The sequence below is a fragment of the Thamnophis elegans genome, chromosome 6, assembly GCF_009769535.1.
Source record: "Thamnophis elegans isolate rThaEle1 chromosome 6, rThaEle1.pri, whole genome shotgun sequence".
Lineage (NCBI taxonomy): Eukaryota > Metazoa > Chordata > Lepidosauria > Squamata > Colubridae > Thamnophis > Thamnophis elegans.
Genome location: NC_045546.1, coordinates 4143511 through 4161305, shown reverse-complemented (window position 1 = coordinate 4161305; position 17795 = coordinate 4143511). Strand labels below are relative to the sequence as shown.

The window sequence follows — 17795 nt, the reverse complement described above, 5'->3', positions numbered from 1 at the left end:
ATTCATAAAATGGAGCAAACTCACTTAAGAAATTTCTCACTTAACAACAGAAATGTTGGGTTCAATTGTGGTCATAAGTTGAGGTTTACCTTTATTTAGTACCCTAGTATGATTTGTATTGGTTGCTTATTGTGTATTGTTTTGTTCGTCTTTTTTATCCCTTATCTGTACCCCCTTCCCTGACTTGGATTGTGAGCCGCCCTGAGTCCCCTCCGGGGAAAAGGGCGGCATATAAGTGCAATAAATTCAATTCAATTCAATTTATTTAGTATCCCCTGACTGTCGCTGAGGGTTGCGCCTTATGGTTTATGATGAATGCATTTATGATTATAATCATGATTTATCACTTGTTGCTTGCAGGCACATTGAGAGCTTATGCACTGGAGACAAATTCCTCGTGTGCCCAATCAAACTTAGCCAATAAAGAGTTCTGTTCTGTTCTACTCTACTCCACTCTACTCCATTCCACTCCACTCCACTCTACTCTATTCTCTATTCTCTATTCTAAACTTCAGAGACTTGTATGTACAGAGAACTTATGCACCAGAAACAAATTCCTTGTGTGTCCAATCACACTTGGACAATAAAGAATTCTATTCTATTCTATTCTACTCTACTCTACTCTACTCTACTTTATTCTATATTCCTATTCTACTGTACTCTACTCTGCTCTACGTTCCTATTCTAATCTACTCTACTCTATATTCCTATTACTATATTCGATTCTATTCTATTCCTATTTTATTCTACTCTACTCTTCCTCTTCCTACTCTACTCTTCCTATTCTTATTCTTATTCCTATTTCTACTCTACTCCACTCCACTCTACCCTATTATATTTTCTATTCTAAATTACAGAAATGTCTATGTACACTGAGAGCTTATGCACCAGAGACAAATTCCTTGTGTGTCCAATCACACTTGGTCAATAAAGAATTCTATTTTATTCCTATTCCTATTCCACTCTACTCTTCCCATTCTACTCTACTCTACTCTTCCTATTCCTACTCTACTCTGCTTCTATGTACACTGAGAGCTAATGCACCAGAGATAAATTCCTTGCGTGCCCAATCACACTTGGCCAATAAAGAATTCTAATTCACGTTTCCACATTTTCTCTTCCTTGCTTTGCAGTGGACTGCATGGATCCCACCTGCTCAGCGCGCGGCGTCTGTGTGAGAGGAGAATGCCACTGCTCCGTGGGCTGGGGAGGGGCCAACTGTGAGACCCCGAGAGCCACTTGTCTGGATCAGTGTTCGGGCCACGGAACCTTTCTGTCCGAAACTGGTCTCTGCAACTGTGATCCTAACTGGACTGGACACGACTGTTCCACAGGTAATATAGCACCTACGATTGTACTTACGGAGAACTTTTGCATGTCCGTTCTGGTTGTAGAATGACAGGCTGCAATCTTGTAGATCTCCCTGCTCCTGAGTTCCCAAGGAGCAGGTCTGTTCATGCTTGGGATGAAACGGATATGAATTGCAAGTGGCTGTTTTGTTATCTTTGCCAAGGACAAGATGTGCGGGGAGTTGATAAGTAGGAGCCCTGATGGCGCAGTGGTTGCAGGCAAACTCTTCCCACTGCCAGGAATTCGCTCCTGATCAGCTCAAGGTTGACTCATTAACTGTTCTGACCCAGCCTTAACAGAAACAAGAAACCGACTCCTTGTCACGAAAAAAAACCCTCTTTATTTATCTCCTGTGAATTAATGGCATTCACAAACCGAAAAGTCCAGGCAATAGTCCTTCAAAGAGTTAACTCTTTGAAGGACTATTTTGCTGTGAGCCGCCCAGAGTCCCAATGGGAGTGGGCGGCATACAAATTTTATTAAGCTCTAACTGCAGTAACAGACCTTATCAGTTCCTTGGGATAATTGCCAAGCAGAGGCATGAAACACAATGAGCGAAACCTTCAGAAATACGAACTGTTGTCTCCTACGACCACCACGCCCCTTTCCTTCTATTTATTCCCCAGCCAGGGAGGAGGGTCGGTCATTCAGCATCCATGTGTGTCTTGCTTCCCGAGTTGATTCCTTGTCCTCCGTTGTTCTCCGCTCCTAACTGCTCTGCATATTCGTGCATCTGGAACAGGCTCCAGCTGTTCTTCCTCCTCACTCATAACAGCCTCCACAGGCAGCTCCCTCTCCGGTGGCTGGGAAATGTCGGGCGGGCCTTGTTCTATCTCTGCGTCCGACGCTGAGCATCCGTCAGAGCCTTCTCCAGAATTCAGAACTGGTTCAAGTTCCTCCCCAACCTCGTCCGAGTCGGCCGCCAACTCCGCTGGCAGCTGGCAGGCCACAACACTAACCCTTCTGGAGGACAGAAGGAAAAGGGGGGGACATGATTGAAACTTGTAAACATAGGAAGGGTGTAGATAGGGTTCCAGAAGGCAGTATTTTCAACATGAAGCCAAAAATCAAGAAGATGAGGCCATAACCTCAAACCGACAGGAAGGAATGTCAGAAAATGTTCCTTCACAGAAAGAAAAGGTGGACAATTGGAACCACTTTCCAGCAGAGGCATTGGATCAGTCATCAGTACAAGGAGTCCTCAACTTACAACTTTCTGTTTAGTGGCCATTCAGTTACGATGGCACCAGGGGTGGGTTGCTAATCCCGTTCCAACCGGTTCGGTTGGAACGGGGCCAGCGGCGTCCTCGTGCACGCGCGCAGTTCACGCATGCGTCTTAGCGCCTGCGCGATGCTCCAGCTGCTTGCAGAGACTCGCGCAGGCGCTGTATGTGCCATCCAGCTGCTCGTGGAGAATCGCGCAGGCGCTGTATGTGCCATGCGCCTGCGTGGAAGCGCAGGAGCCTTCAAAGACCTGTAAGGAGAGCAGGCGGGCGGGTGGGCCCTTCGCTGTTCCTGGAAGTTACTTACTTCCGGGTTCGCCGACCAACCGGTTCGTGGGGACCGCCACGAACCGGTTGAAACCCACCCCTGGATGGCACAGAAAGAAGCGCCTTATTGCCATTTTTCACGCCAGTGTTGTAGCATCCCCAGAATCATGTGATCAAAATTTGGCAGTGGGTTCCTGATTTATGACGGTTGTAGCGTCCCGGGGTCAGGGGATCCCCCTTTGCAACCTTCCGACAAGCAAAGTCAACGGAGAAGGCAGATTCACTTAACAACCAGGTTACTAACCGATCAACCGCTGTGATTCACTTAACAACCGTGTTAAGAAAAGTTGAAAACTGAGAGCAAAACTCCCTTAAGAACTGTCTGGCTTAGCAACCAAAATTGGTTGCTTGGGATAAACGCACGTCCATCATCCAACAAAAATTAAGACAATAAAATAAAAACTCAAAGGGAAGACTCGATGGGGCACTAGGTCTTTCCTTTCTGCCACCTTTTATTGTGGCCTGTCGGCCGCCAGCCCCCCCCCCCCAAGTAGCAATAGCAACAGCAGTTAGACTTATATACCGCTTCATAGGGCTTTCAGCCCTCTCTAAGCAGTTTACAGAGTCAGCATATTGCCCCCAACAACAATCCGGGTCCTCATTTTACCCACCTTGGAAGGATGGAAGGCTGAGTCAACTTTGAGCCGGTGAGATTAGAACCACTGAACTGCAGATAGCAGTCAGCTGAAGGGGCCTGCAGTACTGCACCCTAACCACTGCGCCACCTTGGCTCTGAGCCAAATCAGAGGAAGAGGAGGAGGCATGGGAGTCAGGGTCAGCATTAAGGCAACCTGAGAGTTCCGAGAGGGAAGAGGGAATGGAGCTGGGAGAGAGAGAGAGAGAGAGAAAGTCCGTCAGCCCTCAGATGGAGAATCCCCCCAGGTCTGGAAGTGGCTGATGAGGAAGAGGAGCAACAGCTGGGTCCAGTGCCTGACATGCAGATGTTCAGAAAGGAGAGGAGGGCAGTGGAAATCTATGGGCCGGTCCTCGGGATGGAAGAGCCACCGCTGCTAGCAAAGCTCCACCCTCTCTCTAGGGATAAAAGGCAGGTGGCGGAGATGAATAGATGTGGCAGAGGAGAGGAGTGGAAATCTATGGGCTGGTCCTTGGGACGGAAGAGCCACTGCTGCTAGCAAAGCTCAACCCTATCTCTGGGGATAAAAGGCAGGTGGCGGAGATGAATAGATGTGGCAGAGGAGAGGAGAGCAGTGGGAATCAATGGGCCAGTCCTCGGGACAGAAGAGCCACCTCTGCTAGCAAAACCCCACTCTAGCTCTGGGGATAAAAGGCAGGGGGCGGAGATGGATAGATGTGGCAGAGGAGAGGAGAGCAGTGGGAATCAATGGGCCAGTCCTTGGGACGGAAGAGCCACTGCTTCTAGTAAAGCCCCACTCTAGCTCTGGGGATAAAAGGCAGGGGGCGGAGATGGATAGATGTGGCAGAGGAGAGGAGAGCAGTGGGAATCAATGGGCCAGTCCTTGGGACGGAAGAGCCACTGCTTCTAGTAAAGCCCCACTCTAGCTCTGGGTATAAAAGGCAGAGGGTGGAGATGAATAGATGTGGCAGAGGAGAGGAGAGCAGTGGAAATCTATGGGCTGGTCCTTGGGACGGGAGAGCCACCGCTGCTAGCAAAACCCCACTCTAGCTCTGGGTATAAAAGGCAGAGGGCGGAGATGAATAGATGTGACAGAGGAGAGGAGAGCAGTGGAAATCTATGGGCCGGTCCTTGGGACAGAAGAGCCACTGCTGCTAGCAAAACCCCACTCTAGCTCTGGGGATAAAAGGCAAGAGGTGGAGATGAATAGATGTGGCAGAGGAGAGGAGAGCAGTGGAAATCTATGGACCGGTCCTTGGGACAGAAGAGCCACCGCTGCTAGCAAAGTCCCACCCTAACTCTGGGTATAAAAGGCAGGGGGCGGAGATGAATAGATGTGGCAGACGACTATTCATCTCCCAGCCGGATAGACTTGTTATTCTGCGGTGAGAGAGAAACTTTTGAGAGGGAAACTTTTGAGAGAGAATTTTTTTGCCAGGGATGCTGGCACTCCTAATAAAGGAATCATTGCTTCAACTACAGAGGGTTTGTCATGTTAGGGGAAACAGGTCAGAACACCTTTCTATCTTTTTGTGGAGGCTAAAAGGAAGCTTTGTTTTAAACAAAAGAATCTCAAAACAAAAAAGTGACCGACCCATTACTCTATGGCTCCAAGAAACGTTATTCAAGCACTCACTCAAGTATGACCCGGAGGAGAATTTACCTTTTTAGCAAATAACGCACAATCATTCATCTTTTGGGGAGCTTGAAGTTGACTTGGAGAAATTGGGAGAGAGTTTACCAATCACCTTAGCGGAGACTTTTGGCCGGGAGGCACACAACAATAATAAAACGTTAGCCTCAGAAGTAGCTCCGTGAAGGATGAAGTCTGAAGAGCAAAGGTTGGGTGTAATTGTGTGCGCTCTCGCAAAAAGCGAGAAGGGTGTGTGTGTGTGAGTGAGTGTTGCAAATGCATAGCAGGAAAAGGCAATGTTCTGATTTGTGACCCTTGTGTTTGTGTGTGTGTGTGTGTGTGTGTGTGTGTGTAGTTTGTCATCCACGGGAGTGAAGAAATACCTGTTGTAACGTTCACTCAAAGAATTATAGACATGGAGTTGAGGATGCTAATTTTTGCACAGTGCAAAAAATATAATCATCCTGTAAGAACGGTTGCAGGAACTGGGCATGGCTGGTCTAGGGAAGAGAAGGACCAGGGGAGACAGGATAGCAGCCTTCCAATATTTGAGGGGCTGCCACAGAGAGGAGGGGGTCGAGCTCTTTTCCAAAGCACCCAAAGGCCAGACAAGGAATAATGGATGGAAACTGACCAAGGAGAGATTCAACCTGGAAATGAGAAATTTTCTGATAGGGAGAACAATCAACCTATGAAACAGAAGTTGCCTTCAGAAGTTGTGGGAACTTCATCACTAGAGGCTTTCAAGAAGAGAAAGGAAAAGTAAAAAGGGAGGGAGGAAGGAAGGAAGGATAGAATTCTTTATTGGCCAAGTGTGATTAGACACACAAGGAATTTGTCTGGTGCATATGCTCTCAGTGTACATAAAAAGACAAGATACATTCGTCAAGAATCATAAGGTATAAGGAAGGAAGGAAAGAAGGAAGGAAGGAAGGAAGGAAGGAAGGAAGGAAGGAAGGAAGGATAGAATTCTTTATTGGCCAAGTGTGATTAGACACACAAGGAATTTGTCTCTGGTGCATATGCTCTCAGTGTACATAAAAAGACAAGATACATTCGTCAAGAATCATAAGGTATAAGGAAGAAAGGAAGGAAGGAAGGAAGGAAAGAAGGAAGGAAGGAAAGAAGGAAGGAAGGATAGAATTCTTTATTGGCCAAGTGTGATTAGACACACAAGGAATTTATCTTTGGCGCATATGCTCTGAGTGTACATAAAAAGACAAGATACATTCGTCAAGAATCATAAGGTATAAGGAAGGAAAGGAGGAAGGAAGGAAGGAAAGGGAAGAGTAAGAGTAAATTGAAGGAAGGAAAAAAGGAAGGAAAGGGAAGAGTGAGAGTAACAGGAAGGAAGGAAGAATAGAATTCTTTATTGGCCAAGTGTGATTAGACACACAAGGAATTTGTCTTTGGCGCATATGCTCTCAGTTGTACATAAAAAGACAAGATACATTCGTCAAGAATCATAAGGTAGAAGGAAGGAAAGAAGGAAGGGAAGGGAAGAGTAAGAGTACATTGAAGGAAGGAAAGAAGGAAGGAAAGGGAAAAGTGAGAGTAACAGGAAGGAAGGAAGGAAGGAAGGAAGGAAGGAAGGAAGGAAGGAAGGAAGGAAGATTTTCCATGGTTCTTGAGTTGGTAGGCAAGTAGATGGACAGACAGAAACCATTGTGGATTTCCTGGTCCCCATTTCTACAGCTCACCGCCTAGCTGGTGCCTTTTGACTCCAGCCTTGTTAGAGACAAGCCGTTCTCTTTAAGAGGCTTGCCCTGTGTGTATCCTAGAGAGAAGAGCACATTTCAAAGCTCTCCCAAACATTTCGAAAACCCAATAAAGCATCTTTTGTCAACATTCCCACAATGCAGGCCACAAAGAGGAAACACGACGTTCCCAAACACCCCAGATCTGTAACCAGGAGCGATAACCCACCGTAAATAGACTTTGCCCGGCTACACTTCACTTTATTTTTTCAGTCGATTTAGCGGCCGATTGTTCTGCGTTGTTTTACACTCAACTAGTTTTTAATTAAAAAGTGACTTTTGTTCCTTTAACTCTGAAAGGGCCCTTTTGGAGTCAGTGTGTGTCTGCGGGTGTGTGTGTGTGTGTGTGTGTGTGATCGTATTAAAAAGTTTTAAAAGGAGTTTCAGGCACCAATGGATCCCACCAAGCCGTGTCAATCGCCTTTTTTCCCCCTCTTCTTTGTTAATCTGCTTATTAGATTCCTAACGTCAAAGGGGATTAGTTTCAGAAACCACAACTATCCTTTTCATTCCCCCCATCAGGATAAGGTAGCGGAGTGTGACTTCCTTATTTTATTTTATTTCTTTTAATAACAATGAACTCCTGGTCATTTCTTTCACCCCCGATCCCTCTTCTTTCTACCCCACTGACCTTCCACCCGACCCCCCTTTTTATTTTTTATTTTTTTAATGTTCTCCTGCAGAAATCTGTGCGGCCGACTGTGGTGTCCATGGCGCCTGCGTTGGGGGCGCCTGCCGCTGCGAAGAGGGCTGGATGGGGGCGGCGTGCGACCAGCGAGCGTGTCACCCGCGCTGCAACGAACACGGGACCTGCCGGGACGGCAAGTGTGAATGCAGCCCCGGCTGGAACGGAGAGCACTGCACCATCGGTAAGAGGAAAGGTTTTGGCAAGAAAGGAATATTGGGAAAGGCGGAGGGGGGGGGCGTCGGCGGGTGGAGAGGATACGGTGGGCAGAGCATGCTTAACGGAATCGGTTGGACATTAATGAAGCATGTTGCAACTTTTTTTTTCTTTACATTCTTGGGGTGTTCACGTCTGCATCTCACACATTTCCATGCCGTGATTCTCCCCTCGGCTTTTGCAAGCCCCCCCACCCCCCACCAATGTCCTTTCATTTGGCCAGACGAGCCCACCGCAGCGATGGAGGAACGCAAGGCAAGACTGTAAGAAGTCGTCGGATGACCGACGCAGTAGAATAGCAACAGCACTTAGACTTATATACCACTTCACGGTACTTTTACAGCCCTCCCTAAGCAGTTTACAGAGTCAGCCTCTTGCCCCCAACAATCTGGGTCCTCATTTTACCCACCTCGGAAGGACGATTCAATCGTGAGCTGGTCAGGATCGAACTGCCAAATTACTGGCAGTCAGCAGAAGTAGCTTGCAGTACTGCAGTCTAACCACTGTTGCCACCACGGCTCTAAGTGGTACAGTCAGTCCTCAACTTACAACTAATTCATTTAGAGACCGTTCGAACGGCACTGGAAAGAGTGACCGGTTTTCATGCGGTGTGTGGTTATAAGTCGAGGATTACTGGTAATGACCATGCTCATTTGGATGGCAGGATAGCAGTGTTGCGATATCTCAGGGGCTGCCCCAAAGAAGAGGGAGTCAAGCTATTCTCCTAAGCACTGAAGGCAGAAGAAGCAATGGGTGGAAAGTAATGAAGGAGAGAAGCAACTTAGAACTAAGGAGAGATTTCCTGAAAGTGAGGACAATTGATCAGTGGAACAACGTTGCCTCCAGAAGTTGTGAATGCCCCAACACTGGAAGTTTTTAGGAAGAGATTGGATAACCATTGATCTGAAATGGTGCAGGGTCTCCAGCTTGAGCAGGGGGTTGGACTAGAAGACCCCCAAGGTCCCTTCCAACTCTGTTATTCTGTTAAAGCCCCTGAAGGCAGGATGAAAAGCAACAGATGGAAACTAATCAAGGAGAGAAGCAACTTAGAACTGAGGAGAAATTTCCTGACAGTGAGAACAATTAATCAGTGGAACAGAAGTTGCCTCAGAAGTTGTAAACGCCCCAACACTGGAAGTCTTTAAGAAGATGTTGGATAGCCATTTGTCTGAAGTGGTGTAGGGTTTCCTGCCTAAGCAGGGGGTTGACTAGAAGACCTCCAAGGTCCCTTCCAACTCTGTTATTCTATTCTATTCCTACTCCACTCTAAAGTTACAGTGCCACTGGAAAAAAGAGTTCTTATGACCGTATTTCATACTTAATGACCATTGCAGCATCTCCGTGGTTACACAATCAAAATCTGGACACGTATTCATGAAGGTTGTGCAGTGTCCCAGAATCATGGGATCACCTTTTGCGATCTTCAGACAAGCAGAAAACAATGGAGAAAGATTCACTACAGGCAGTCCTCGACTTACAACAGTTTGTTTTATGACCATTCAAAGTTGCAACGGCACTGAAAAAAGTGATTTATGTCCTTTCCCCCCCTCCCCACATTTACAACATCCTCATGATCACCTAATCAAAATGCAGATGTCCGGCAACTGGTTCACATTTACGACGGTCGCAATGTCCCGGAGTTACATGATCCCCGGTTGCGACCTTCTGAGCAGCCAAATCGATGGGGAAGTCGGATTTATTTAACGACCGTGTTACTAACTTGACAAACTGCGGTGGCAAGAAAAGGTCATAAAATGGGGCAAAACTCATTTTTTACAATTATCTCGCTTAGCAACAAACATTGGGATTGGCGTCATAAGTCCAGGACCAGCTGTAATGCTTTCCAATCTCGGAACATTAGCCAAAATAGATCTGTGTTCAGAGAAGAGAAGATTCCAGTTTCTTTAATTTTGAGATCCAGTGGTTATCCTGAGATATTTTACTTTTGAACCTTCCGTAGGAGACAAGAGGCTATTTGAAATCAAGACATTCCTTTGGAATATTATCATCTAGAATCTTTCCTAACTCCGTTAAAAAGAAAAAGAAACCGTACTTAAGACTTTTTTTTCTTTATATAAAATCTTTGGAAAGGCTGTTCCATTTTTTTGACCAAAGAGAGATTCAACGCAGAAATATGGAGACATTTTCTGACAGTGAGAAAAATCAACCCATGGCCTTCAGAAGTTGTGGGAGCTTCATCACTGGAGGCTTTCAAGAAGAGACTGGACAGCCCTCTGTCAGAAATGGTGTAGGGTCTCCTCCTTGGGCGAGGGGTTGGACTAGATGACCTACAAGGTCCCTTCCAACTCTGTTATTCTATATTCAATGGAACAGAAGTTGCCTTCAGAAGTTGTGGGAGCTTCATCATTGGAGGCTTTCAAGAAGAGACTGGACAGTCATCTGTCAGAAATAGTGTAGGGTCTCCTGCTTGGGTGAGGGGTTGGACTAGATGACCTACAAGGTCCCTTCCAACTCTGTTATTCTATATTCAATGGAGCAGAAGTTGCCTTCAGAAGTTGTGGGAGCTTCATCACTGGAGGCTTTCAAGAAGAGACTGGACAGACCTCTGTCAGAAATGGTGTAGGGTCTCCTGCTTGGGCGAGGGGTTGGACTAGATGACCTACAAGGTCCCTTCCAACTCTATTATTCTATATTCAATGGAGCAGAAGTTGCCTTCAGAAGTTGTGGGAGCTTCATCACTGGAGGCTTTCAAGAAGAGACTGGACAGCCCTCTGTCAGAAATAGTGTAGGGTCTCCTGTTTGGGCTGGACTAGATGACCTACAAGGTCCCTTCCGACTCTGTTAATCTGTATCTGTATCCCTCTGAATCCTCGCCTTCTGAGTTGGGTGACACAGTTGTGGATCTATACCATATACACCTTGTCTTGTCGTCATTGGCCAATATCTTGTGTTGAATTCTGGTGTACTCACCTGTGCTGTACAGTAAATCCTTTTTTATTAGTTAGCTATGCTGATGTTACCCATCCAGAGCCCATTATGAACCCAAGCTCTATAAATGGGAACCTCCAGCTGCATTTTTAATTTTATGCTTTACGGACCAAAGAGCCATCAGCTAGGGAGTAAAACGCACTTCTTTTTAAATCCATTGGAATTGCAATTCGGTGGGAAGGTTGGTGTAACTTGCTGATAGAGGTCAGTGAAAGGCCTACCAGCTGTACTCACACAACGTTAACCTTGGTTAGATTTGACTTGAATTCACTTGGGTCCTATCATAGCCTGTTGCGTTCAGTTAGTTTATCATTTCCCCACCGGTGCGAACCCTGAGCCTAGGTTAGTATCAGAAGGTCAGGTGAAAGGCCCAATTAAATTGATTTGTTGCTAAACAGTCCAGCTGTTCTCAGATCTTCTCAGCTAACTTCTCAACTAACGGGCTGCCACATAGAAGAGGGAGTCAAGCTATTTTCTCCAAAGCACCTGAAGACAGGACAAGGAGCAATGGGTGGAAACTAATCAAGGAGAGAAGCAACTTAGAACTGAGGAGGACTTTCCTGACAGTGAGAACAATTAATCAGTGGAACAACGTTGCCTCCAGAAGTTGTGAATGCTCCAACACTGGATGTTTTTAAGAAGAGATTGGGCAAGGATTTCTCTGAAATGGCTTAGGGTTTCCTTCCTGCCTGAGCAGGGGGTTGGACTAGAAGACCTCCAAGGTCCCTTCCAACTCTGTTATTCTATTCTTTTCCAAAGAGAATATAGTCTTTAAAACCAATTGATGAGAACGAGAAAAAAAAATCCCCATGTTTTGAAGAAGCAAATGAAAGTACTGAACCAACCCTGGCACAGATGGAAGGACATTTGTGTGGAATTCCACGGGGTGTGTGACCTTTTCCTCATGTGATTGTGGTTTCCTTGCATGGCTTTGTGTTATATTCCTCTGTACGTCTGTTATCGCTCTATCCCCTTGGTTGCTCAAGGGTAACTTGTCCTGTTGTAGAACACACAACTGATGTTTGTGATAAAATATGGCCAAAGGTTTGCCTGTTTTAGACAAGGGAGCCGGTTTGGCCTCTAGCAGTTAAGGCTGGAAACCAGGAGACCATGAGTTCTAGTCCTGCCTTAGCCATGAAAGCCAGCTGGGTGACTTTGGGCCAATCACCAGGAGACTGTGAGTTCTAGTCCCACCTTAGGCATGAAAGCCAATGGGTGACTTTGGGCCAATCACCAGAAGACAGTGAGTTCTAGTCCCACCTTAGGCACAAAAGCTGAATGGGAGACTTTGGGCCAATCACCCAGAAGTGGTGAATTCTAGTTCTGCCTTAAGCATGAAAGCTGATTGGGTGACTTTGGGCTAATCCCTAGGAGACCATGAGTTCCAGTCTCACCTTAGGCAAGAAAGCTGGATGGATAATTTTGAGCCTCCCTCTCTCTCTTTCTTCTTTCTTTCTCTCTCCCTCCTTCCTTATTTCTTTCTCTCTCTCCCCCCTCCTCCTTCCTTCCTTCTTCCTCTCTCTCTCCCTCCCTCTTTCTCTCTCTCTCTTTCTCTCAATCCTACACACCTCACCGAGTTGTCGAAATCCAGTGTGTCAGAATTGTTAAGTTTGAAAAGCACCGATTTAAACCATTACCGATACAGCGTAAAAATAAACGAGGCCATAAACCAAGGATTACTTTAACAGACCCAAAGGGGGGAAAAATACCCATGTGATGGGCAGGCTGTTCTCCAAAGACATACTAATGTGCTCCCATTAACTCATCCCTTCTACTATTCTACCTAGCAGTGGAGAGCACATTTTGTTAGCTCAAAAATCATTTTAGCTGTCTCTCCATCACTGTCAAAGAGTTCTTACGTGGCAACACAAAACCCCACAATTTTGGGGTAGCTTTAAAAAAAAGTGAAGTAGTGGACCTCAGTTTTATTTTGTCTTATCTTCAAAAGGATAATATTGATTGGACAGAAGCAAGAATTGCCAACAGAAGAGAATATTTGTAGCTCAGAGTTCAACTGTGGAGTTCCTGGTGTTCTTGGTTTTTCTTTTGCAGACTATTTAGAACTGATGATGTTACCTAGTTGGGTAATGAAATGTCTGCAAGAAAACAACCAAGCTCAGAATGCACAAAGGACCCCACAATAATCCTCCTCCTCCTTTTCACAAACCCCACTCTCTTCTAGCACTGATGATGGTACCTTGTTGGGTAAAGAAACGTCTGCCAGGAACCAAGCTCAGAGAGCACCAAAGACCCCACAGACTGAGAATTAATTCATGCAAAGTTATAAATCATAATTTCTAACCCTAAGTAAACCACTGCCAGTTGTTGAGTTAGTAACAACGGTTGCTAAGTGAATCTGGCTTCCTCATTGACTTGGCTAGTCAGATGGTCACAAAAGCAGATCATATGACCCGGGACACTGCCACCATCATAAATATGAATCAATTGCCAAGCGGCTGAATTTTGATCACGTGACCATGGGGATGCTGCAACGGTCGCTAAGTGTGAAAAACACGTCATTTTTTGCCAGTGCCGTTTTAACTTTAAACAGTCGCTAAACGAACTGTTGTAAGTCAAGGACCACCGGTACTAAATTTTCTTTTTGATGGGCTTCTCAAGGCAATATAATTGTATCTATAAGTCATCTAGGAGGACGCGATGGCTCAGTGGCTAAGGCGCTGAGCTTGTCGATCAGAAGATCAGCAGTTCGGTGGTTCGAATCCCTAGCGCTGCATAACGGAGTGAGCTCCCGTGACTTGTTCCCAGCTTCTGCCAACCTAGCGGTTCGAAAGCACGTTAAAAAATGCAAGTAGAAAAATAGGAACCACCTTTGGTGGGAAGGGAACAGCGTTCCGTGTGCCTTCGGCGTTGAGTCACGCCGGCCACATGACCATGGAGACGTCTTCGGACAGCGCTGGCTCTTCGGCTTTGAAACTGAGATGAGCACTGCCCCCTAGAGTCAGGAACGACTAGCACAGATGTGCGAGGGGAACCTTTATTAATCATCTAACAGAGTGTAAGCGAAGTCTTCTAAATGGCCATGGATTTGACCCTTCTCCCATCTCACACGGAATTCAAGCCATTTTTCTCCTTTCCTCTCTCTTTTTTGGCTTACAGATGTGAATATATTGTGCTTTTTCACTTCTCCCTCAGACATCCTGGAGTCTAGACTCTGAATGGGGAAGGGGGGGGCAATCCGCCCGAAATTCTTTCAAAGGTCATGTGTCTCCCTCCCCATCATCCCCGAGTTGGGTGGTCTTTCTGAGCCAGTGCAGAAAGGGGAGGGGGCAGGGGGAAAGCCCCAGAAAACACCAGAAGATTAGAAAGAGTGTGGGAAGGGTGCCCGAGTGAGTTAAAACAGGCCTCTCCCATCCTTCCTCAGTAACTTGATAAATAAGAGCAAAGTGCCAGCAGGAAGAAGAGAGCCTTAACTCTCAACCCCTCTCTCCCCACCACCATCAAGAAGTTATTTTCCCCCCTCCCCTCTTTTTTGAAGTTGCCAGTGGCAGGAAGGGAAAAAGGACAATTCAGACACGCTGCTGGGAGTGGAAACGCCTGGCCCTGTTGGTAGACACATTCACACAGAGAGAGACCCTCTCTTCTTCCCCTCCTTCCCTCCCTCTCTCTCTATCTATCTTCCTCTCACTCTCTCTGTTTCTTTCTCTGTGTTTCTCTTTCACTCTCTCTTTCTCCCTCTCTTCTCTTCCCCTCCCTCCCTCTCTTTATCTGTCTTCCTCTCTGTATCTTTCTCTCCCTCTCTCTGTTTCTTTCACTCTCTCTTTCTCCCTCTCCCTCCCTCCCTCTCTCTGTCTTCCTCTGTTTCTTTCTCTCACTCTGTTTCTTTCACTCTGTGTCTGTCTGTGATTATCTTTCACTCTCTCCTTCGCCTCTCTCCCCCTCCCTCTTTTTAATCTGTCTTCCTCTCTGTTTCTCTTTCTCTCACTCTGTTTTTTTCTCTCTGTTTCTCTTTCACTCTCTCTCCCCCTACCTCCCTCTTTCTCTTTACCTATCTTCCTCTCTTTCTCTCTGTTTCTTTCTCTTTGTGTTTCTCTTTCACTTTCTCCTTCTCCTCTCTCCCCCTCCCTCCCTCTCTTTATCTGTCTTCCTCTCTGTGTCTTTCTCTCACTCTCTCTGATTCTTTCTCTCTGTTTCTTTCACTCACTCTTTCTCCCTCTCCTCTCTCTCCCTCTCCCTCCCTCGCTCTTTCTTCTGTTTCTCTTTCTCTCTCTGTTTCTCTTTCTCTCACTGTTTCTTTATCTCTGTGTCTATGATTATCTTTCACTCTCTCCTTCTCCTCTCTCCCCCTCCCTCCCTTTCTCTCTTTATCTGTCTTCCTCTCTGTATCTTTCTCTCACTCTCTCTGTTTCTTTCTCTGTTGCTTTCACTCTCTCTTTCTCCCTCTCATCCCTCTCCCTCCCTCCTTTATCTGTCTTCCTCTCTGAATCTTTCTCTCACTCTCTCTGTTTCTTTCTCTCTGTTTCTTTCACTCTCTCTTTCTCTCTCTCCTCTCTCTTCGTCTCCCTCCCTCTCTCTGTCTTCCTTTGTTTCTCTTTCTCTCACTTTCTCTGTTTCTATTTATCTCACTCTGTTTCTTTCCCTCTGTGTCTATCTGTGATTATCTTTCACTCTCTCCTTCTCCTCTCTCCCCCTCCCTCCCTCTCTCTTTTTATCTGTCTTCCTCTCTGTTTCTCTTTCTCTCACTCTGTTTTTTTCTCTCTGTGTTTCTCCTTCACTCTCTCTCCCCCTCCCTCCCTCCCTCTCTTTACCTATCTTCCTCTCTATATCTCTGTTTCTTTCTCTGTGTTTCTCTCTGTTTGTGTTTCTCTTTCACTCACTTTCTCTGTCTCCTCTCTGTCTCTGTGTGTGTGTGTTTCTCTCTGTGTTTCTCTTTCACTCTCTCCCCCCTCCCTCCCTCTCTTTACCTATCTTCCTCTCTATATCTCTGTTTCTTTCTCTGTGTTTCTCTCTGTTTGTGTTTCTCTTTCACTCACTTTCTCTGTCTCCTCTCTGTCTCTCTCTGTGTGTGTGTGTGTTTCTCTCTGTTTTTCTCTTTCTGTGTGTGTTTCTCGTTCTCTCACTCTCTCTTTTTCTCTTCGTCTCTCTCTCCATGTGTCTGTCTTTTTCTCTGTGTGTCTATTTCTTTCTTTCGTTCTTCCTTCCTTTCTTTTTTCTCTCTCTGTCTCTTTCTCTCTTTCTTTCCTCCCACTTTCTGTCTATGTCTTTCTTCATCTCTTTCTCCCACTCTGTCTCTCTTTCTCTTTCTTTCTCCCTCCCTCTTTCTGTTTCTCTTTCCTCCCACTCTCTGTCTCCCTCTCTTTCCCTCTCTCTCTCTCTTTCTCCTCTTTCTCTTTCTCTTTCTCTCTCTCTGACCTAAAATCTTTGTAAAGTTTCTTTTCACTTGCTGAACCTATCCTCAATGGGCATGGCCCTTCTCTTTGTAACAGAAGTTAATTAATCGCCTGAGAAAATTCTCCTTCCAGAGAAAGTAGAAAGAAGATGAGAATATCCCAATTATGAGGCCCACCTAAGGCCTCCCTCAGCTCTACATGAATCCTGTGGTCAATATTAGTCCTTTGTTTTGGAACGGATAAGCAATTTTCTATCCCAGGGATCAAAATCATGCCAATTGTCACAGGCTGTTCTTGTCTCCCTTGATGCTACGACATGGCAACTGTCATAAATATGAACCAGTTGCCAAGCATCTGAATTTTGATCAGGTGATCATGGGGAGGCTACAAAAGTTGTAAGCGTGAAAAATGGCCCTTTTTTCAGTGCAATTGTAACTGAACGGTCATTAAGTGAACTGTTGTAAGTCAAGGACACATCCTGTTGGGTCCCTACCACCAATAAGTGTCTGGCAGGAGAAGCAAAAACAGGAAAAAGATTATCTATGGAGATTCTCCATCATCCAGGTTCCCAAAGGTGTTTTTTTCTTCAGGAGGCAACTGAACTTTCTTGCTTTTTTCTTTTGAAGACGTTTCGCTTCTCATCCAAGAAGCTTCTTCAGCTCTGACTGGATGGTGAGGAATGGAAGGATTTATACTCCTTGCAGACAGCTGGTCATTTGCATCCTTTTAGGGAGTTGTTGAGGCCACTTGGAGGTTTATCTCTGTCCGAGTGGTGCAAATGAGAATGGGCGGCTGAAAGGACTGTGTCGTGGAGCTGTGCTTCCTGCAGGATGTCTCCTCAACACAGACAAACCTCCAAGTGGCCTCAACGACTCTCTAAAAAAAGGATGCAAATGACCAGCTGCCTGCAAGGAATATCAATCCTTCCGTTCCTCTGCCGTCCAGTCAGAGCCGAAGAAACTTCCTGGACCAGAAGCGAAACATCTTCAAAGAAAAGCCAAGAAAGTCCAGTAGCCTCTTGTGGTGGGAATAAAAGCACCTTTGGGCAAATGATTGAGTGCCGCTACAGTGTGAGGTTGCGAGGTTGGCTACCCAATCCTTGCAAATGACCTGCTTTTTTTGCGGGCACCCCGGTTTTTCCACGTTGCATCGATCCAAATTCCTCCCCTTTGAACGAATGCCTGCTTTCCCCCCCTTTGATCCACCCTCCCTACAATATCCACTTGGCCTCCTGTTCTTCCCTCCGCCGCTGCCGTCGTTGTTTCCTCCTTCCTCCCACTTTGCTCCTCTCCCACCGCCCCGGGCCGCCGCTTAAGCCTCACTGTCTCGTAAGTGAAACTGTACTGCACTTTAAAAAAAAAAAAAAAATTCAATCCTACTTTACATGTTCTGTCTTTTATTTTATTTTTTTTATTTTTTTCCAAGCTCACTATCTGGATAAGGTAGTGAAAGGTATGGTGGCTTTATTTTTTTCCCTCTGGTGTCCTTGGTGTGTCTCCATCCAGCTCTCCCCCTCCCCGCCCTGCCCTGTGCACAAATCTCAGCTTAGGTGCCCCTCCCCATCTCCCCAACCTCACCATTGTCACCTAAAGTCTAGCATGACATGATTTCTCCCCTTCCCCCTCCAATGGATTGAAGCCCAGGAAGGTCATTTTCAACTCCATCCTTCTGTAACTGCAACCGTCTTTCACTAATGTCCTATCTGTCTTCTC

The 17795-nt window shown here is 46.1% G+C and overlaps 1 protein-coding gene across 1 annotated transcript in view; it reads left to right on the top strand.

Moving 5' to 3' along the window:
* LOC116510234 (teneurin-4-like) overlaps window positions 1-13911 on the top strand; it is a 92541-nt gene extending 78630 nt beyond the window's left edge. Inside the window, exons 8-10 of the mRNA XM_032219703.1 lie at window positions 1134-1334; window positions 7569-7754; window positions 13853-13911. Coding sequence (XP_032075594.1) covers window positions 1134-1334; window positions 7569-7754; window positions 13853-13911 — 446 coding nt within the window. The remainder of the gene's footprint in view (window positions 1-1133; window positions 1335-7568; window positions 7755-13852) is intronic.
* Window positions 13912-17795: the final 3884 nt, after the last annotated feature.